This window comes from Myotis brandtii, unplaced genomic scaffold (assembly GCF_000412655.1).
Source record: "Myotis brandtii unplaced genomic scaffold, ASM41265v1 scaffold260, whole genome shotgun sequence".
NCBI classification, from domain to species: Eukaryota; Metazoa; Chordata; class Mammalia; order Chiroptera; family Vespertilionidae; genus Myotis; species Myotis brandtii.
In genome coordinates this window covers 1,455,859-1,475,749 of record NW_005359881.1, presented here as the reverse complement: position 1 = coordinate 1,475,749, position 19,891 = coordinate 1,455,859, and the positions used below count along the sequence as shown (strand labels likewise).

The 19,891-nt window shown below is 36.8% G+C and overlaps 1 protein-coding gene across 1 annotated transcript in view; it reads right to left on the bottom strand.

Annotated features, from left to right (window-relative positions):
• The window catches only part of DPY19L2 (dpy-19-like 2 (C. elegans)), a gene marked incomplete at its 5' end in the record, with an annotated part of 46,968 nt that overhangs the window by 8,411 nt on the left and 18,666 nt on the right, over positions 1 to 19,891 (bottom strand). The window contains 10 exons of the mRNA XM_014541083.1: positions 3,080 to 3,104; positions 4,344 to 4,390; positions 6,117 to 6,188; positions 6,720 to 6,821; positions 8,831 to 8,911; positions 10,618 to 10,677; positions 13,999 to 14,085; positions 14,802 to 14,879; positions 17,743 to 17,842; positions 18,752 to 18,843. Of these exons, the coding sequence (XP_014396569.1) occupies positions 3,080 to 3,104; positions 4,344 to 4,390; positions 6,117 to 6,188; positions 6,720 to 6,821; positions 8,831 to 8,911; positions 10,618 to 10,677; positions 13,999 to 14,085; positions 14,802 to 14,879; positions 17,743 to 17,842; positions 18,752 to 18,843 (744 nt within the window). The remainder of the gene's footprint in view (positions 1 to 3,079; positions 3,105 to 4,343; positions 4,391 to 6,116; positions 6,189 to 6,719; positions 6,822 to 8,830; positions 8,912 to 10,617; positions 10,678 to 13,998; positions 14,086 to 14,801; positions 14,880 to 17,742; positions 17,843 to 18,751; positions 18,844 to 19,891) is intronic.

The window sequence follows — 19,891 nt, the reverse complement described above, 5'->3', positions numbered from 1 at the left end:
TGAGGTCACAGGGGAGTGGCTGCAAGAGAAGTAGGACGACCAGGCTGGGCCTCGGGGAAAAGGTGGTGCGTGTGCAAGGACCTGCACCAGGTGAGCAAGGGAGCCGGAGAGAGAGGAAAATGTGCAGCGCTGCACAAATCCACGTGGCATTCAGAAGGCAACAAACAGCACAGCAAAACATCGCCTGGGTTACTCTAAAAGCAGTGGGATTATATAAATATATAAATACACTAGAGGCCCGATGCATGAAATTCGTGCACTCGGGGGGGGGGGTGTCCCTTAGCCCGGCCTGTGCCCTCTCACAGTCCTGCCACCGCCTTTGCACTCGTCAACCATGAGCCCGGCTTCTGGCTGAGCAGCGCTCCTTCTATGGGAGCACACTGACCACCAGAGGGCAGCTTCTGCATTGAGCATCTGGCCCCTGGTGGTCAGTGTGCATCATAGCGACTGGTTGTTCTGCCGTTTGATTTGCATGTTAGCCTTTTATTACTATGCCGTTTGAATTGCATATTAGCCTTTTATTATATAGGATGTATTAATTAGTAGGACACCCCATTTTGATTAAGATGGAGTTCCACTAAGGAAAGGCTTCAAACAAAACTTTTCTAACAGACATATTCATTAAAATATTCACCGATTTCGCACTGGAAAAGGGGACAGAATTAATGCAACCAGAAGTAAATGGCAACTCAATATTCATGTTCTAACAGTCAAACACCTTAAATGTTAAAGGTAATAAGGTGTTTTCATCTATAAAATTGACAAAGAATAAGTGGATACTAAGTGTTAGAGAAGATGCCATGAAACACAGTGAAGTAAACTGGTGCATTTTTCCGAAATTGAGCAGCGTTTAGCTCCCAGAAGAGAGCCAGCCCCTCTGACCTAACGTCCCATCCCAGAAATGGAACAGACAGGAGTAACCAGAGCACAGAAACGCTTCTGCAAAGATGGTCACTGCAGTGAACTTTCAGCAGCAAAAACAGAAGCAACTTAAGTGACCAAAAGAGAGGAATGAGTAACTAAATCACTGCACTCCCACCTGCACACAGCCACTAAAAGGTTACATATCGGAGGATTACTTAATGGCATGCAAAGGTGTTCAGAGTGTAAAACTTTGTACATACAGAATGATATGGATTCTGTGTGTGTGTGTATATACATATATACTCATTCATGCATGGGGGGCGGGGAGGACGATCTAAAAGAATATATACCTAAAAAGTTAACAGAGTTTGTTTCTGAACCATAGTTTTTCTGTGTTTTCCAAAATATTTGAACATGTCATTTTTATAAGCAGAAATTTATAATTTATAACAGAATTGCAAAACTCCACCCAGAGCTGTGTCTTTCCCTTTTTAAGTAAATATGTTTAAAAATGAAATTTTTTACTTAAATTTTTCCTAATTATGGGACCCAAAGTTGGAGTGTGGAACATTTATTTCAAAATCAATCCTTTTTCCTTTTTGTGTGTGTGTGTGTGTGTGTGTGTGTAAAATTCCTCTTTGGGCAGAACCAGGGGCCTGTGTGGAGGGAAAGGCAGAACACTGAGGAATAGTATGTCTCTAAAAGGAGGTGGGTTGTAAGTACTGTCTGATAAAATATAAAGTGTGGATGTGCAGGAAGAAGTAAAACTTTGAGGAATGTGACATGGCCCATGTACATAAAAGCAGTCACACTAGGGGGCAGCAGAGTGACAGGCTACAGATGGAAGCTGCTCAACACCCTGGGCTCATGTCCTCGGTCCACAAAGCTGGCCACTAACCTCTATGCCGCAGTGTCTTTCGTCTGTGAAACAGAAATAATAACAGTACTTACCTCAACAGGTTGCTGTGAGAATGAAATTGTGAATATACGTAAATCGGGAAGCAGTAAGTGCTGACTGACTTTGAGAGCCCTGGAAATGGCCTGCTTGGGTTCAAGTGCAAGCCTTCCTACCAGCTAGCTGTGAGACCTTAGGCAAGTTACTTATTTCCCTAGGTCTCTATTCCTTGGGAGAGACCCCCTGCTTCTCCCCCATAAGAACAGAGCTAGCTGTGTGTCCCAACCCGCCTGGTAGTCAGGTGTGGCCCTGCACCTGCAGGTGATATGATCACCTTTTCCAGGCCCAGCCCTTACAACGCCCCCCCCCCCCACACCGCCCCACACCATCTTCCATGCTCTCTCTCCTTCACTGGCAGGTTGGAGCAGATAAGCACATCGACCCCAGAAGCCACATGTGGAAATGGCAGAGACACAGATGGAAGGAATCTGGGTCCTTAGTTCCTGCCAATCAGGACTCCTGCTTTTAACTTTAAGTGAGCAAAGGATTAAACTACTACTAAGTTATGTTAGTATTTATCTCTTTAACAGGTAGTATCACCTAATTAACATAATTTATTTGTAAAATGGGAATATTATTATGAGAATTAAACAGCAAGAGTACATAGCACATAGTAACTATTCAAAAAATAGTTGTCATTATAAGCTATTCCTACTAAGTTCAAATTTAGTTGCCCTCTCTGGTAAATTTGATCTTTCCTTTAAGACTCATAGTTTTATTAGTAAATCATATATCCAGCCCCTTTACGTGCCATAAAATAATTTAGCACCATATAAAATGCTGCCTTATCTTTTTCATGTCTCCATTGAAAATCTACACACATTTGAGAGGGCAAGAACCCTGCTATACAGTCTTTTGTAACCTGCAACACTGCTAAAGCTTGTTGACTGACTGACCGTCCCCTTTGTGTGGGGCAGGAGCCCAGGCTCCGGTGATAGAGCCACGGGTAACCATTCTGATGGCTGAACTAGCTCAGCAGGCAAAAAGGTAATGTTTGTTATCGTCGAATGAAAGAATAAATGAATGGGGGCAATTATTTAATTATGCTCCATGGTCATACATCAACCTTCTAGTTTCCCAATCCTTACTACCATTCAGATTAAACAGAGCAGATTAAAATGTGAGAAGGACCAGCAGAAATTTACCACCACGGCTGAACCACTCAAGCAGTGCTGACAGTTGCCGGCAGCATGGTTTAGACCTTGACTAACTGGCCTTGAGTTAGAATCGAATACACAAAGTCTAAAATGAAGGCTTTACCTCACCATGTTCAAGGAGCTGTTTTCTGGAATAAAACAAAAATATTCTCTATTTACTAAATGTCCACTTTATGATTACATAAAAATACACTTTATTTCTTCTTAGATCTTAAAATTTTGATTCTCTCTAAACTACTTAGAAGCATAAAAGGAAATAAATATATTAGGTAAATCATTAAAAATCAGAGCAATCTAAAAGGCATGACTTATAGTCATCCTATTTAAGGTGTCTCTTTAAAAGATAAAACTAAAGGCCTGGTGCACAAATTTGTGCACGGGGGGTGGGGGGGAGTGTCCCGGCCTGCACCCTCTCCAATCTGGGACACCTTCCCTCTCACAATCCAGGACTGTTGGCTCCTAACCACTTGCCTGCCTGCCTACCTGACTGCCCCTAACCACTTCTGCCAGCCTGATCGCCCCCTAACCGCTCCCCTGCTGGCCTGACTGACGTCTAACTGCTCCCCCAACCTGGTTGCCCCCAACTGCCCTCCTCTGCCAGCCTGTTCACCCCCAACTGCCCTTCCCTGCTGGCCTTGTCACCCTCAACTGCCCTCCCCTGCTGGCCATCTTGTGGTGACCATCTTGTGACAATGTCCCAGCGGCCATCTTGTGATGACATCACACAATGCCACCTAGGCTTTTATTATATAAAATAGGTTTTACTAACTGCTGGAGAATGTGCCTCTGAAGGGATAAATTAATAAGAAGACTGTCTATTCAACCATATAGAGTGAATGCAAAACTTTAAGCATTGCTGGACTTCAGAACTGTTTTCATTTTTCACAATTATAAACACCATGAACATCCTTGTACATAAAACTGTGAGCATCTCTGAGTATTCCCCTAGCATAAATTCCTAGAAGAAAAGTTACTGGGTAAAGTCTATAAATATTTTTATTTCCAGAAAGTTGTCTAATAAATTTACTAAATATTTACAGCTAGAAATTGACTAAATGTTTAGGGCAGTCTTACCGTGTTTTAGGTACTGTGCGGTGAACACAGAATGAACAGCACTGATACTGGCTCTATCCTCAGAGAATTCATATTAGACTCACACAAGAGTATATGACTGCCTATTTTTATGTTTCATTAAAAAAATTAGATGTTTTAGTTTTATAGCAAAGCTTTACAGGATGTAGAGGCCTTCTAATATGGATTTTCTTAATCATAATGCTGAAGTTGAATGAACATTCATTTAAAAAATTGATAACAGCAAGTCATTTAATAAATATAATATGATTTAGAAAAAACTGTGATATCATTACCTTTGATAGGTGTTTGTACATAAGACACATAAAACATCACGGAAAGTCTGTGAATAGAATCAATGAAAGTTTTCTAAGAAATTATTTGACATTTAAAATGTTCTCATTCATTAACATAAACACACCCAATAGAAAGTTGGTTTTTTTTCATCCTCACCTGAGACAATGTTTTTACTGACTTTTTAAGAAAGTGAGAGTAAAGGGGAAAGAGAGAGAAACATCTATGTGAGAGAGAAACATCAACTGGTTGCCTCCCATACACAACACAACTAGCGATCTAACCTGCAACCTGGGTACGTGCCCTGACTTGGAACTGAATACCCTCCCCCCGACCTTTCAGTGCACAGAATGACACTCCAACCAACTAAGCCATCCGGCCAGGGCAAAAAAAGTGTTTTTATAGTCCAAATCATTCAGTTTTTACCAGTTGTCCCAGTTACTGGAGTTGACCAGTTGTCCAAGCCATTGGGGTTGAGCAATTGTCCAAGTCATTGGAGTTGACCAGTTTTCCATGTTACTAGGGGTTGACCAGTTGTCCATGTTATTAAGAGTTGTCCAAGTCATTGGGGGTTGACTAGCTGTCCAAGTCATTGGGGTTGACTAGTTGTCCAAGTCATTAAGGACCTGGATCAGGGGTGAAACTACAGAGATGTGGAGGAGGTGCCTTTCTCACTCATAAATTATTCACATTCTATGTGAAAACAAAGGAATGAGAAACATGGGAACTGGAACTATAGAGAGAAGATAAGCAATTTGATTCTAAACACCAAAAACTAGTTTCAACAGACCACCCTTGGTAGGGGGTGGGGGTAGAGAAATCATGTTATTGTTATCTGCCCGAAGCATAAAATAAATATATACTGACTTAAGGCAAGACAACTTGTAAACCATATAAAACTAGTTCAAAATTGCTAAAACTAAGGACCCGCTGTCTTTAACCAGGCTTCCAGATCAACCACTCCAAGACCAAGAAAATCTGCCAGTTTCAACATTATTTCTTCTATAGTGATAATATGTTCTTTTGTTATGAAAACAATGAACACATACAGAATGATTTAACAGCTATACAAATTTCTTCTGTGCATGTCTCCAAATGGATCAAAATTTCTTGGAATGAGCTTTATATTTGAAAGATGAAAACTGTCGTCCTAACCGGTTTGGCTCAGTGGATAGAGCGTCGGCCCGTGGACTGAAAGGTCCCAGGTTCGATTCCGGTCAAGGGCATGTACCTTGGTTGCAGACACATCCCTAGTAGGAGGTGTGCAGGAGGCAGCTGATCGATGTTTCTAACTCTCTATCCCTCTCCCTTCCTTTCTGTAAAAGATCAATAAAATATATTTTTAAAAAATTAAAAAAAAACTGTCCTATACTTCACTTTCATAGCATCTGTAACAACTATAATTCTTTAGTCATTTGTGTGGTTTTAGGTTTAAGGTCCCCCAACTCCCTTAGGCTGTAAGTTCTAAGGCACGGGCCTGTCTTTTTGTACCTACGATGTTAACATCTTCTTGCTACATGGTGGGTGATTGATACATTTCTTTTGAGAGGATACATGAAAATACCTTTTACAATGTGGCTTTCTAAAAAAAACAAAAAACAAAAACACACAAAAAAACAACCCACATAATACTAGATTTAAAAAAAAAAAGATTTCAATAAAAAACGGTTTTTGGGAGGGGAAGAATTCATCCTAAAAATAAGACAGAATTCTGAGATATTATCAATCTTTGTAAGTTCTTATCTTTAACCCAAAGTGTTAAAAAATTTAAATACCTTTTTTAAGATGAAATAAGTAATCACCATAACAAGTGGAAGCAATAACGTCCTTATGTATCTCACTGGAGTCTGAAATAAAACAAATTATTCAAAATAGTCATTTATTAAATTTTAAAGTAAGATTAGTAGTGTCCCTTTGCTGGCAACGTCTTGTTTAAAATTTTTGTAGTATTTGGGGTATTAAATGAAATAAAACTGAATTTTTAAAAAACATAAATAAGAATTTGGATTTACTTTTTCTGGGGAGTCCCATACCTCCAACTGACCTAGATTATTACAAGTGATTGAACTGTAGTAACAGTCATTCACTGTGGATCACATGATATGTTAAGCACCTCCCTGGATTATCTCATTCAACCACCACCAATAACTTGGTAAGATAGGAGCCCTTGTTTAGTGCTTTTACACATGAGGAAACAGGTGAGGAAGGCCATGTGATTGGCCAAAGTTACTGTGAAAAGTGATGGGGTAAAAGTTGGATGTTTCTGAACAAAAATTTTGAGTTTCAGATTCAAAAGAAAACTTCAGAGCAAAAAATTATACCAGTAGAGAAGGAAAAAACAAAACAAAACAAAACAAACAAACAAAAAACCAACATACCGCTTTTTCCATAAAGCCAAATTCAGGAGCACAGGTGTAAATTAAAGTATCAAAATCTGTAAACCTCAAGATTCTCGCCGCAATTAGGTCACTCAGGCGAATCTGGAAGAAAACAGAATAAAGCAAATTAAAATTATGCCAATTATTGCAGGCAGTAACAACTCATTTGATATCATGGTAATAAAAGCTACAGAGCACATAAATCCGGTACCTGGTGTCCCTCTCAAAGGAAAAAAAAGAATACAGTGAGTAATACAATACACGCTATATGCTGAACTATGAAAAAAAATGTCAAGAGAAATGAAAAGTTGAAAGAGGTCAGAAAAAATAAGCGGAGATGATAATGTAAAGAGTGAGTTAAAATCAATATTTGCTGGGCAGAAACCACCATGCAGTTAATCATGAGATTTTATAATCACATCATTTATCAAGAAAAAACAGTTTCATGTTAAGCCCTTTTACCACACATTGTAAATCATGAACCAATTTTCTATGCGCTGTCATTTTCATAAAGCCTCATGCACCGATTACAACTTTTGGTGCTTCTTGAATTTCTCGGACGTACAATCAAGCCATCAAACGTGACAGCTGTCCTTCAGAAGGGTTACAACTGCGAATACCACTCTGACTTAGTTCCTTGATCCCCAAGGCCTCTAAAATAAGCACCACCAAACCAACCCCAGGGGGACTCCTATGTTCTCCGGATTGTTTTATTTCCTGCTGTCGGGGAGACAATTCTTTTTCCACTGCATTCTCAGACGGCCAGATTAACCAGGGAAATAGTTGGTATGGAAAACCTTAATTCAGAGTATTTTACAGAGACAAATTATTTTATATCAAGCTTATTTGATTACCTGTGGTTCTTCATGGTTCCCATCATCTACCAGGATCAAGAATAAGTGAGAGTTTCCTTTATTGTTCTAATTTAGAGCAAGCCTGGTGACTAATAATTTAACCAAAACACTTTCGTTTCAACTCTTTCTCACTGCTGTCACAGAGGAAGTCACGTACCCAGGATGTGTGTGTGTGTGTGTGTGTGTGTGTGTGTGTGCATGCATGTGTGTGTAAGATTTGTAAAGAGTCGGGTGACAACGTGGAGCGAGGCAGGGAAGAAAACCACAGATGAACGTAACAGGTAAGTAAATAACCTAGGAGAACTAAAGAAAGTTTATCATAAAATATATACTCCCCAGAGAATAAAAAGTTAAGAACAAAAGGGGAAAGAAAAAAAAATGTGTCAGATACACAGAGAACAGCAGCAGCAAATAACCCTAACAAACCACTGTGCAAAGCTAGCAATAAACAGCAAATAAATCTTTACTTTCTGAAGTTGTATTTCACATGCACATGTATGCAAGTTCAATTCTATTGGATAATGACAGCACTTGACCTTTTAGAGAGTAAATACCACACCCCTTGTTAAAGTTGAAGTGATTTCAACATTAGATAGGGTTTTAGTTGGATAGTACTAGAGAAGGTAAACTTCAGAGTAGATTATTGCAGGATTCATGCATGTATGCTCATATCCCAACAGTAAGTGCTAAAAATCAAAAGTAAATTCATGCTTTGTTTCCTATTCCTTAAACTAATTTGTAAGTAGGGACTTATGTTTTAAAAAGGGCCATTATTAAGGCATTAGCCTTAAAACAAGCAGAAATGCCATTCATGAGGGGTAAGTGGTCCATGTATTTTCCAGAAGATAAAAATATAGAGAACTTTTTTAAAAAATCTTTTAAGACATCAAATCATCTCTTACATTTAATCCATAATTATGAATAAAAATATTGGTATTTTAAGAGTTCTATGTTTCAAAGCTGAGTACAGACTGCTCATGTGCTAACATCTGCAATAAATGATTAAACAAATAATTCAACTGAAATAAACAAATTAACTACTAAGCATATTATTAATTTTTTTCCTAGAAGGCTAAGTCAGCACTCATTGGTACACATTTTTCTCAGTATTTACTCTACCAATAATTAGCTTGGGGCCCTTGAAGAAGGCACTTAATCTATATAAAATGAAGGGGTAAAAAAATAGGCGGTTCCAAAGTTTTCACCCAGGTATACATGTTTACAAAACGTTTTATGTTTTAACTGGAAAGTACTTACATGATCTGAAACGCCTAAGATTTTAGATGTCAGGAATTTCAAAATGATTGTTCCACAAAACCAACCGAAACACTGAATTAGCTAAAGAATAAATAAAATAAATAGAAGTCAGGTACTAAAAATTACCTAGTTAAAATATTCAATCATATCAATAAATGGCATAGAAAAAAATTTAATCACTCCAAGTACCTCACCTGTACAACCAATGAATGCTAAAGAATTTTATTAGGTTAAGAAAACTCCCTGCTATTTCTACTATGCTAAGAGTTTTTTACCATAAATGGGTGTTCAATTGTATTAAATTCATTTCCTGCATCTTATGGGATAATAGTCACTTTTCTCCTTTAATCTGTTAGTGTGATAATTTATATTTATGGATTTTCCAGAAACATATTTGCATTCCTGGGATGAACCCAATTTGATCAGCATGAGGGTACATAATTATATACAGGTGTTTTCTTTCAAGTGGCCACATGACAGTAAATAATATTAAAAATAGATTTTGATCAATCATAAGTGACAATTTTTTGTTTATTTTTTACTCTCACTCAATATAAAAATAAGACCTTCACTGTTTTCAAATTTTCCAGTTATGACAGAGTAAGATATGCAATATAATCTTTATTCCACTACCATGAAAGAATTACTTGAGAAACAAAATAGGTTTTATGTAAGAAAAAGTGTCAGTTCACAAAATATCTTTGCTTTTCCTTTTTGACTGGCTTTTTAAAAGCCAGGACATCTTTTGCATGGGTTTAGATGACTACCATGATTTGTTTCTCCCTTATGCAAGAGACTGATATAAATTATACAAGTTTCAAAATACAAATATATGCTGAACATTCATTACATCTCAACTTTTCTTAGAATTTTGTTTCTTTCAAATTACTAAAATGAAAGCATAAGTTCACTTTTATTCTTTCCAGTCTAAAACTGAAAATATTTAAAACAATAAATTTGCCTCTGCAAATGCTTTGACAGAATTCTCTAAATGTTCACAGACACTGTCCTATGTTGTCATTTTTCAATAGTTTATCATTGAAATTTTCAACTTCTTTGAGTACAGTTATTAAATGAAAACTTTGACTTTTCTGTTGATTTTTTGGTTTTAAAATTACCATTTCTTTCAGAAGTAAAAAAAAAATATATTGAAAGAGTCATGTCACCAATAACTTAAGGTTACAAATATTCCTACATGTTCACCACAAGGGATGGGAGAATTCCTCAAGCAAAGAGAAACTAGCAATACATTCCACTTTGTTCTTTTGCTTTCTGAAATGTACTTCCTTATCTTACCATAACTTTTCCAGTTTTACCCTATTGATATACAATATATAATCACATAGTCCTTCAATATGGCAGGTTCAAATTTTTAGTAGAAGTCAATCAAAGAAAAAGCATGAATGTCGTCTGTTGATATTATGGTAATTAGTAATTGCAGTGCCTCCCTAATAATATACTTACTTTACTTGGAAACAAAATACACATACATAGAGGTAACATGGCCCACCCATTTGTATACTTGGGAGGAAGTCAAAGATTAAGCAGTGTCTAAGTTGAAATAAGAGGAGGCTGGGAGATTATGGAGAAATAAATAGTACTGAAATAAATGAACAAGTTTCTTAAAAATGACTTGTAGATGTTGCTAAGGACTATTTCCCACTTTAAGCAAGTAGCTATTTATAAGACTGATTAACTCTAAATCATTCCTTTTTAAGTACATTATCATGTTCAATTTATAGAAATAAAGAGTCTAAAGAAATTATGTTTAAAATGTTGAATCTTACCCAAAAGTTGAGTTCAGATACACCCAATCTTTGAATGTTATTTCTCTTTAGAATTATCACCTAAAGTACATGTAATAAAAAAATGAAACAAATAAAATTATCATATTTTATATGAATTATATGTTTCAAAAATTACACAGCCACCCCATCTTCTATCTTGCCTACACCAGCCATTTTCCTTCTTAATTGTTGATTTTTCAAAATTTGAAAATGACAAATTTTCCTTGGGGTGAGGGATAAATGCTGTGTGTGCTAAAAAGTTGCCTCTGGAATCAAGTTAATTCCTCACTGCATTACTTGGGATGTTTTGTGTAGGGCAACTCCTCGGATGAGGTAGATGGTGTGTGGATGGTGTGTCCATGCAAGTGGATATGTAAGCTATCCAGAAAAATTAGTGGTTTAAGTTAAAAATCCTTCCTCTCCAAACTCCCAAATAAAATTTTTTGAAAAATTTTTAAAACCTAACTTGACTTTTAAGAAAGAAAATGAACTTTCCAGATACCAGACAAAAGAAGACGATTTTAAAAATGAAAACATTAATTAGGTGAGAACGTATGGCAGTCTTTAGGGAGGACTGTAGAGAGAGGCTACAACTACATGCGAGTATTAAAAAGGAGGGCAGCAGAGGAGGGCTTAGAGTTATGAAAGGTAAGAAATAGAGACTCATGTGTAAAGCCAGGGTCCTCAAAAATCATACTCTCGGTTCTATCAATGAAATGCTTATGTCCCCCACCAAATGCATGTGCCGATACCCTAATCTCCAATGTGACATACTGGAATGAAACCAGTGGGAGATAATTAGATCTCTAATGGATAGAATTAGTACCCTTCTAAGGAGAGACATGAAGGAGATGATTTCTCTGTCCTCATGTGAGGATAGAGTGAAGGCATCTGATTACACATGAAGAAGAGAGCCCTCACCAAGAATCAAATCAGCTGCATCTTGGTCTCGGACTCGCCAGGCTCTGGAACTATGAGAAATAAGCCCCCAGCCTATGGTATTTGTGTTGTAGCAGCACCACTAGCTTCACTTGTGCAGTGCCATACTGACACCTAATATTATATTCCTACCAGCTGAAGGACCTCCTTTAAAATTTCTTTTAGTGCAAATCTCGTCATGGAGTCTAATTTGCCCTCATTTTTGAGCCATCTATTGCTAGGTCTAGAATTGTACATTGACAGTATTTTTTTCTGTAAATATTGTATAAATATGTTGCTTAACTGTCTTATTGCTTGCATTTTTTTTCTTGTGAAAAATCTGCTGACATCCTTACCCTTTGTTCTTCTATATTTAACACGTCTTATTAGTATTGTGTCTTTATCACAGATTTTGAGCGATTTCATTATATATGCCTTACTACAGTTTTCTTGGATTTGGGATTTACTGAGATCCTTTATCTCTGAGTTAATAATTTTCATCAAATTAGAAAAATTTTGGCAGTTATTTCTTCAAATATTTTTCTATCTCTTCCCAACTCTACATATTTAGACATGTACTGGACTATCACCAATGTGCAATTTCTACTGAGTTAACGGATCTGGTACAATGTGTTGATGACTACTATCATAAAAAGGGAGGCTCTGGCCATTATGTGCCTCCTGATAAAAGAACAATACTATGCTAAAGGGATAAAACCTTAACCTATCCAAGCTTTGGATTCAATTATTAACACATTATAAGTATACAGAAGACAGAGGAGGATGTAAAGCTAAAGCATGAGGATTCAAAAAGTAAAATCTAGACCATAGAATCCTCTACACGTTCAATGACCTAGGCTCTTACATTTCCTAGGAAAGAAAACAGGCAGATATATAGGAAACCTATAGATTAAAAATAGAGATGTAAATGAAATGAAAATATAAAGGAAGTCTAGGAATGATTACCATAGTCAAATCATTATTGGGACAGGATGGTTGGAAAAATTCTGATTTTTGACTTGATGGCAGTTTATTTTCCAAATAACAGTTCATTAATAAGTACTTTCAGTACTAGTTAGTACTGTCAGTACATAAAACACTTGTTTCATGCAGTTTTCTGTATTTCAAAATAAAATAGCTTTCTTAAAAAGAGGTGGATGGGCACATTACTACAAGTCTTTTGTCATGCTGAAAAAGCTTGACAAATTTTTGAAAATGAAAAGCCTGCATTTTTTGGGAAAAAGAGAATGGATTACTTATTGTGAAGAGAAAAAAAAAGGTGCGGGAAGCAAAAACTGTTAAAACATAAGGGCAATCCCAAAAGGTTCCATCAATACACCATACGTGGAAAAGTGCCCTATTTTGGTATTACCATGGCAGGTATCGTTTTTGGTAATTGTGGAAAGAGAACATGCCAGGAACATTCCAGTGGAGAATATTATAGGTTCTGGCTTAGGAATATCAGAAGTGTGACTATAAAGTAATAAAGCCGATTTACTGAACCACCGTTCCAAATACATATCCAAACGGGTGTCATTCAGTGAAAGTCAGTCACATGAGGAGACTACTTACCTATTCTAATTATGTTATCATTGCTCAAAACAGTTTGGAACTCCATTTTCTAAACTACCTCCCAAAGATAATTTAGGTATGGGTGCAAGAAAATAGGTCTTATTACTTTAATGTCACACCATATTTTGATCAAGATCTATATATTACCCAGCCCAATCACCCACCTTATTCACAAGACTTTGGTTGTTTCCAAAAATCAAATCCACCCTTGAAAGACGAAGTTTTGCCACCATTGAGGATATTCAAAAGAATGTGCCACAGTCTGTGAAGGCAATTCAGAGGAGTTCCAAAAATATTCTGAGCAATGGCAGTGTCACTGCAATACGTACTGAATCTACTGAAGTGACTTAGAAGGAAATAACTAATCTTGATCATAAATTAATGGTATGTTTTAAAAGTAAATCTTGCTCGACCTGTGTTGCTCAGTGGTTGAGTGTCGACCTATGAACCAGGAGGTCATGGTTCAGCTCCTGGTTAGGGCACATGCCTGGGTTGTGGGCTCGATCCCCAGTGGGGGGCAGGCAGGAGGCATCTGATCAATGATTCTCTCTCATTATTGATGTTTCTCTCTCTCTCTCTTCCTTCCTCTCTGAAATCAATAAATACTTTTTAAAAATAAAATAAAAAAAGTAAGTCTTACCTGCTAGTTGTTTTTTTAAAATATTTACTTGGGTATTTGCCCTACAATGGTAAATTTTGTACCATGTTCTTTTCCAAGGATGAGCTAGCTAGAGAATAGGTGCTATTTGGGAAAATTTTTTTCATGTGAGTAATAATCAGGAAAGGGCCCTCATTGTTCTCCTAAACCTATATGAGGGGCATTAAAACTCCTATTTCACAGGTTAAAAAAAAACAAACACAAAAAACTTCATGAGCTTAACAAATACTTACCCATGTCATTAACAAAGATGAAGAATAATAAGAAGATAAATACAATGGATTTCCAAACATCAACACGAAACAAAGGAGAACTGAAATCTGAAAAGTGAAGGAAAAAATATCTCATCATTATTGGATCTATAGCACAATGCAGACTTTGTCTACAGGCATATAGCCATTCCAATACACATATTTTATGCATAAATAAGATTAATAAATAGGTCTTGGCTGAATGATAATAGAATTTCAATACACTGATAGATTCTAAGTGGTTTCAACACCATGAATTCTATATAGAAAAATTTAATTTTTTTTCTCTGTCTGCTACTTGGTACAAAGAAAACTGCAAAAATATTATTTCTATTGATTCAATAATGGAGTAATATAATAAATAAAACTTAGTTGTATTAATTTTTATCTTATTTTTGTTGCACTACCTGAGGATTTCTATTAATAAGGAAGCTTTATTTTATGTTCTTAGCTAGAAAATATTTATGTTATTAAAGGAGAGGTGTTCAGAAACTAAGATAAAACCAAAAATGCAAAAACATAAAATTTACAGTGTCATATTCATGTACAGTGCTAGAAATTTCAGGTCTCAGGGAAAAGACAGTTTCAAAAATAGTGACTAATAATAATTAAAACATAAAAATAAAAGTTTCAGAGATTAAAAACATCAACTCTGTAGTTGAAAGTATGTTGTAATATGGTATCTGTAATGTACATTTCCATTTTGATGTATTAAATAAAACTTGAAAGAAGGCATCCCTGAGATCTTATTTTAATACTTGACTTATAAGTACAAAAAATGTTACCATGTTCATATAAATGATCTTCTTAAATGTGTTTGGCTCAATGTACCCCACAACATACATAGGAAATAATGAGGCTACCTGAAATATATAAAAAAAAGCAAAAGTGAAAAAAATGCAGAAAAATACTTCACTATTCATAAGCAAAGTACAAGTAACAGTGGAATCATATTTCTAATATTCTAATAATGATAATGAAGTAATTTCAACTAACCTTCTCATTGGGAACTAGAATAGCTAGGGAAAATACCTGAATGGAAGCCACAAATTACTAACAAGACCAAAAAAATAAAAAAGAAGAAAGAAAGAAAGACGCTAAGACCAGAGAAAAGATGGAAATCTGCAGTGCTAAGCATGACAATTTGGGGCACTTTTCTCCCAGAGGCATCTGCCAGTTCCAACAGTAGCAGATGCCTGTCAGTTGACATGCAGGTGGGAGATGTCCAGACTCAGAAGTGAAAGCACACCAAGAATGAGATCCTTGCTAAGTCCACAGGCTTTGGCATGGGGCTTCAAAGAACTATTCTAAAAGAGCCAGAAATCAAGCAGTGCTCAGAAAGATGAAAGCCTTTGACCTATATCATTCTCTCATCACATGAGGGTGATTCAAGATTGTTAGTGTCTTTATTTGCCTGCTGGCAGCAAATCTAATCTTCTCTGGAAGATGTTAATATCAACCTAGTCTCAAATGAACTGTTCATGTACAATGTCCAACACCACATCAAAACTAACTAGATACAGGAAGAGATAAGGCATTATTACAAACACAATGGAAACAGATCCATAATCTACTTCAGGGGTCAGCAAACTTTTTATATAAAAAGCCAAATAGTAAATGTTATACTGTGTGGGCCATATATAGTTTCTATTTTATACAGTAAGTTACCACTTAACATGGTCAATAGGCTTCAGTGACTTTAAGCTAAAAGACATACATGAAAACAATTTTACCACAGGCTAATTGATGTAAGTTCTCATGGGATCTCATCAATGTTATAACAATACAATATTAAATGAAACGATGGTTAAGGACCTGCTGTATTCTTTCTCAATTTTTTTGTTGTTGTTAATACTCACCCGCAGATATTTTTTCCATTGATTTTTAGAGAGAGTGGAGGAAGGGAGGGGGACTGACAGCGGGAGAAACATCGATGTGAGAGAGACACATCGATTGGTTGCCTCCCGCATGTGCTCCAACCAGGGCCAGGGATCGAGCCTGCAACCGAAGTACCCGAGACCCTTTGGTGCATGGGCTGATGCTCTAACCACTGAGAAAACTGGCTAGGGTTCTTATTCTATTTTTGAACAACACTTTAAAAATATAAAAACCACTCTTAGCTCACAAATCACTCAAAAACATGTCTGACATCGTCAGGCAATGACTTTATGTTTGACATGTGCAAGGAAATAACAGATAGGATTGAAAATTTCAGGAGAGTACATGAAAGTCATTTAAGAAAGAAACAAATTGAAAATGTACAACTAGATACTACAATAACCAAAATTAAGACAGGTCTAAAAGCAGGTTAAACAAGTGACAAACTGAAAAACAGGTCAGAAGAAAACATCTAGAAAAAAGCATAAAATGACAAAGGGGTGAATAATATATGCAAGAACATGAGCGATGTAGAGTATATGTTGTAAAAATCTAATATATTTTACTTTACATCTCAGAAAGGGATAAGGGAATTAAGTAAAAGCTATATTAAAAGAGATTTTACCTGAGAAGTTCCCAAAATTTATAGAAAAAAAATCAAGCACTGATTTATAAACTATTACAAACCCCAACAAGAGATAAATTAGAATAAATAAACCTGACCACACTTAGGCATATCATAGTAAAAACTGCTCAAAGCCAAAGGCAAAGAGAAAACTCTTGAAAACAGTTGGAGACGAACTGATTTTAAGACTTACTACAAGGCTGCAGTAACTGAGACACACGGTATCAGAGAAAGAATAGACAACTGACCAGAGGAATAAGAGAGAGAGCTCAGGAACAGATGCTCACAATTATAGGCAACTGAGCTTTGACAGAGGAGCAAAGGTAACTCAATGGAGAAATGATAGCCTTTTTAACAAACAGTGCTGGAAGACTTGCAAAGAATAAATCCAGACCTAGACCTTACACATTTCATGGTCACATCTACTGATTCCCTCCTCTATGATATAATAAAAAAAATTAACTCAGCCTGACTGGCGTAGCTCAGTGGTTGAGCACAGACCTATGAACCAGGAGGTCACGGTTTGACTCCAGGTCAGGGCACATGCCCAGGTTGTGGGCTCGATCCCCAGTGGGGGGGCTTGCAGAAGGCAGCCAATGATTCTCTCTCATCATGTTTCTATTTCTCTCTCCCTTCCTGTCTGAAATCAATAATATATTTATATATAATTTTATTTTTTTTTAACTCAGATCAGCTTCTTGCCATTAAGCACCGAGTTGTTTGGGGAAATAGGATACGGCCTCAATTCGCTCAAGAAATATTAAGATGAAAGCGGAGAAATGGTGTCCAGTGAGACTCTGTCCCTCAGACAGAACGGCCGATGTTTAAGCTCGAGTAGAAGCAGAAGCCCCACCATGAGGAATAGGAACGGCCCTTACCATGTTGTGTAGCTTGGCACCCAAAGTAACTCCGAAGGCAAAGAGTCTACAGGTAGATTTGTTTGTAGAGCTCACTTCCCATGCCAACAAGAAAAGCGTGAATTCAAATAATCGGAAAAATACTTTTGCATGTTGACCGTGAGTATCTGCCTAACTAAGAAGTACACTAGTAGACTGTAGACTATGATTTGTTATTTTTCAAAAGCACACATATATCTGAACTTCATAATTACTCCATTTTTTTTGAAAATCTATTAGGGCACAAATATAATCGCATTGTAACACTTGTATAGAAACAACCAAGTACATTTGCATTCAACTTAAATTGGCCTAAAATCGTCTTACCTGTGTAAAAAGTATAAACTGTGCAAACTGCCAGGGAAGCATGAAAGCGACATTGGAGAGGCAAAGCGCAATGAAATACCTGCCGCTGCTGTGCGAGAGCCTGAGGGAGAGAACTGACACCAATGAGTTTGCCCCGAAAAGTAGCCCATCACTGAACACATCAACTAACGGCAAAATGGCCACATCCGATGACTCTCTCCTCTTCGCTAGAAGACAAGATGTAGTTAACTTTTAAAAGCTCGTTAAAAAGAACTTCAGTGCTACTTGGATTACAAAAATGTTTAGCATAAAACAATCTGAATAAGAGCTTTAAAAGGAAATATCAGACCTTGTTTACCTGTAAATACCATTCAGTGAGCGGGCTCACTAACATGGGAAACCTATTTCTAGGATGAAGTTATTAATGGGATTCTACTGTTTATGTTTTTGTTGTTGCTGTTTCTCAGACCTCTTAAAGTCTGAAAGGCTTATAAAATTAATTCCAGCAAAAATAAATGTGTCCAAGAAAAGCACCTGAGATGAAACTGACGGAACTGCTAGAAACATCAGGGGTTAAGAAATTTTCACAAGTATCTAAATATATATGCTCCTTGTCTATCTAACCGAGCATTTCCCAAGTTCAACCTTACATGGGACACTCCTTTCGCAGAATATACATTCATGTTCCCTCAAAACCACAGGTGGGAAAATGATGAGTCAGATTACATAAGCTTGGAGGGGGGAGCAAATAATAGTTTCCTTAAAACCTTGGAATCTTTAGCAAATACACATAAAAACTTACGTTCTGATTTATTAAAACATCATGTAGTTATCTAAAACTTAGTATTTTAGATTATTTTAATTGGCTATTCAACTTATTTTAAAAGTGACTTAAAAAAACAGCACCTACATTTGAATAACTTTTTTTTCTTTTTTCTTTTTGAATAACATAATAGGTTGATGCATATTTTAAGAAACATACCTTATAATCTAAGTGGGTAGTTAGATTTGTTTCATAAATAAAAATTACCTGAGGATCAAAGTTAAAATGCACATCTGAAGCACAAGAAATGGATATGAGAAACTTTCCCGGAGAGGTGGAGTCCACATCACACGAGTAGCCTGAAATCAGTAAAATGCTTATTCACTTTCCATTCCATTGCAATAAACATTATTAATCTCAAAATCATGGCTGGAGCCTGGCTGGCGTGGCTCAGTGGTTGAGCGTCAACTTATGAACCAGGTCACGGTTCAATTCCAGGTCAGGGCACATGCCTGGGTTGTGGGCTCGGTCCCTAACAGGGAGTGTGCAGGAGGCAGCCAATAAACTATTCTCTCTCATCATTGATGTTTCTTTCTCTCTCTCTTCTTCTCCCTTCCTCTCTGATATCAAAATAAAATATATTTTTTAAAAATCATGGCTGGGCTGGTTTTAGTGCTTTAATACCACGCTCATTCACTTCTGAAAACGCCTGGTATAGTTTCTCAGTCTTTGGAGCTCTCTGAACGACACCGCCATGAAGTAGAGGGCCATTCACTAGCAAGTGCAGAAACGGGAAAGCTCTGTAAGGCCCTGTGTAGGAAACGCAAAGGATAAACAGGATAGTAGGTACAGGAGCGGTACAGTCTAGGATGGAAAAACAGACCCACACCCCAGCACTGCAGTGACGACCCTGGTATCCCAAGGAGACATATACACGCCCAGGAAAATGCCTGAATAGATGTTAACTAGGGAACTCACAAACACCACGGGATCATCTCTTTACACAAACATATTTGGTGAATAACAAGGCATTTGTTTGCTTTATGTTACTATATTTAATACATTTATCTAAAACTTTATTATTCCCTTGTCTAAAAGATTTTCTTTAATTAACCATCTACCTTTCTCAATGGTGATGAATAAAGGTCATACTGTGTATAAGCTGTGCCATAACGTATTTCATATTTTGCTTCCAAAAACTAGACATCAGATTCTCTCACTTTTCACTGCCACATCCTCAGCACCTGAGAGAGAGTCTGGCACATTACACACACTATATTTTGTTGAATGAATGTATCCTATCCTATATAACAAAAGCCTAATATGCAAATTGACCAAACAGTGGAACGACAAGTCACTATGATGCACATTGACCACCAGAGGGCAGACACTCAATGCAGGAGCTGC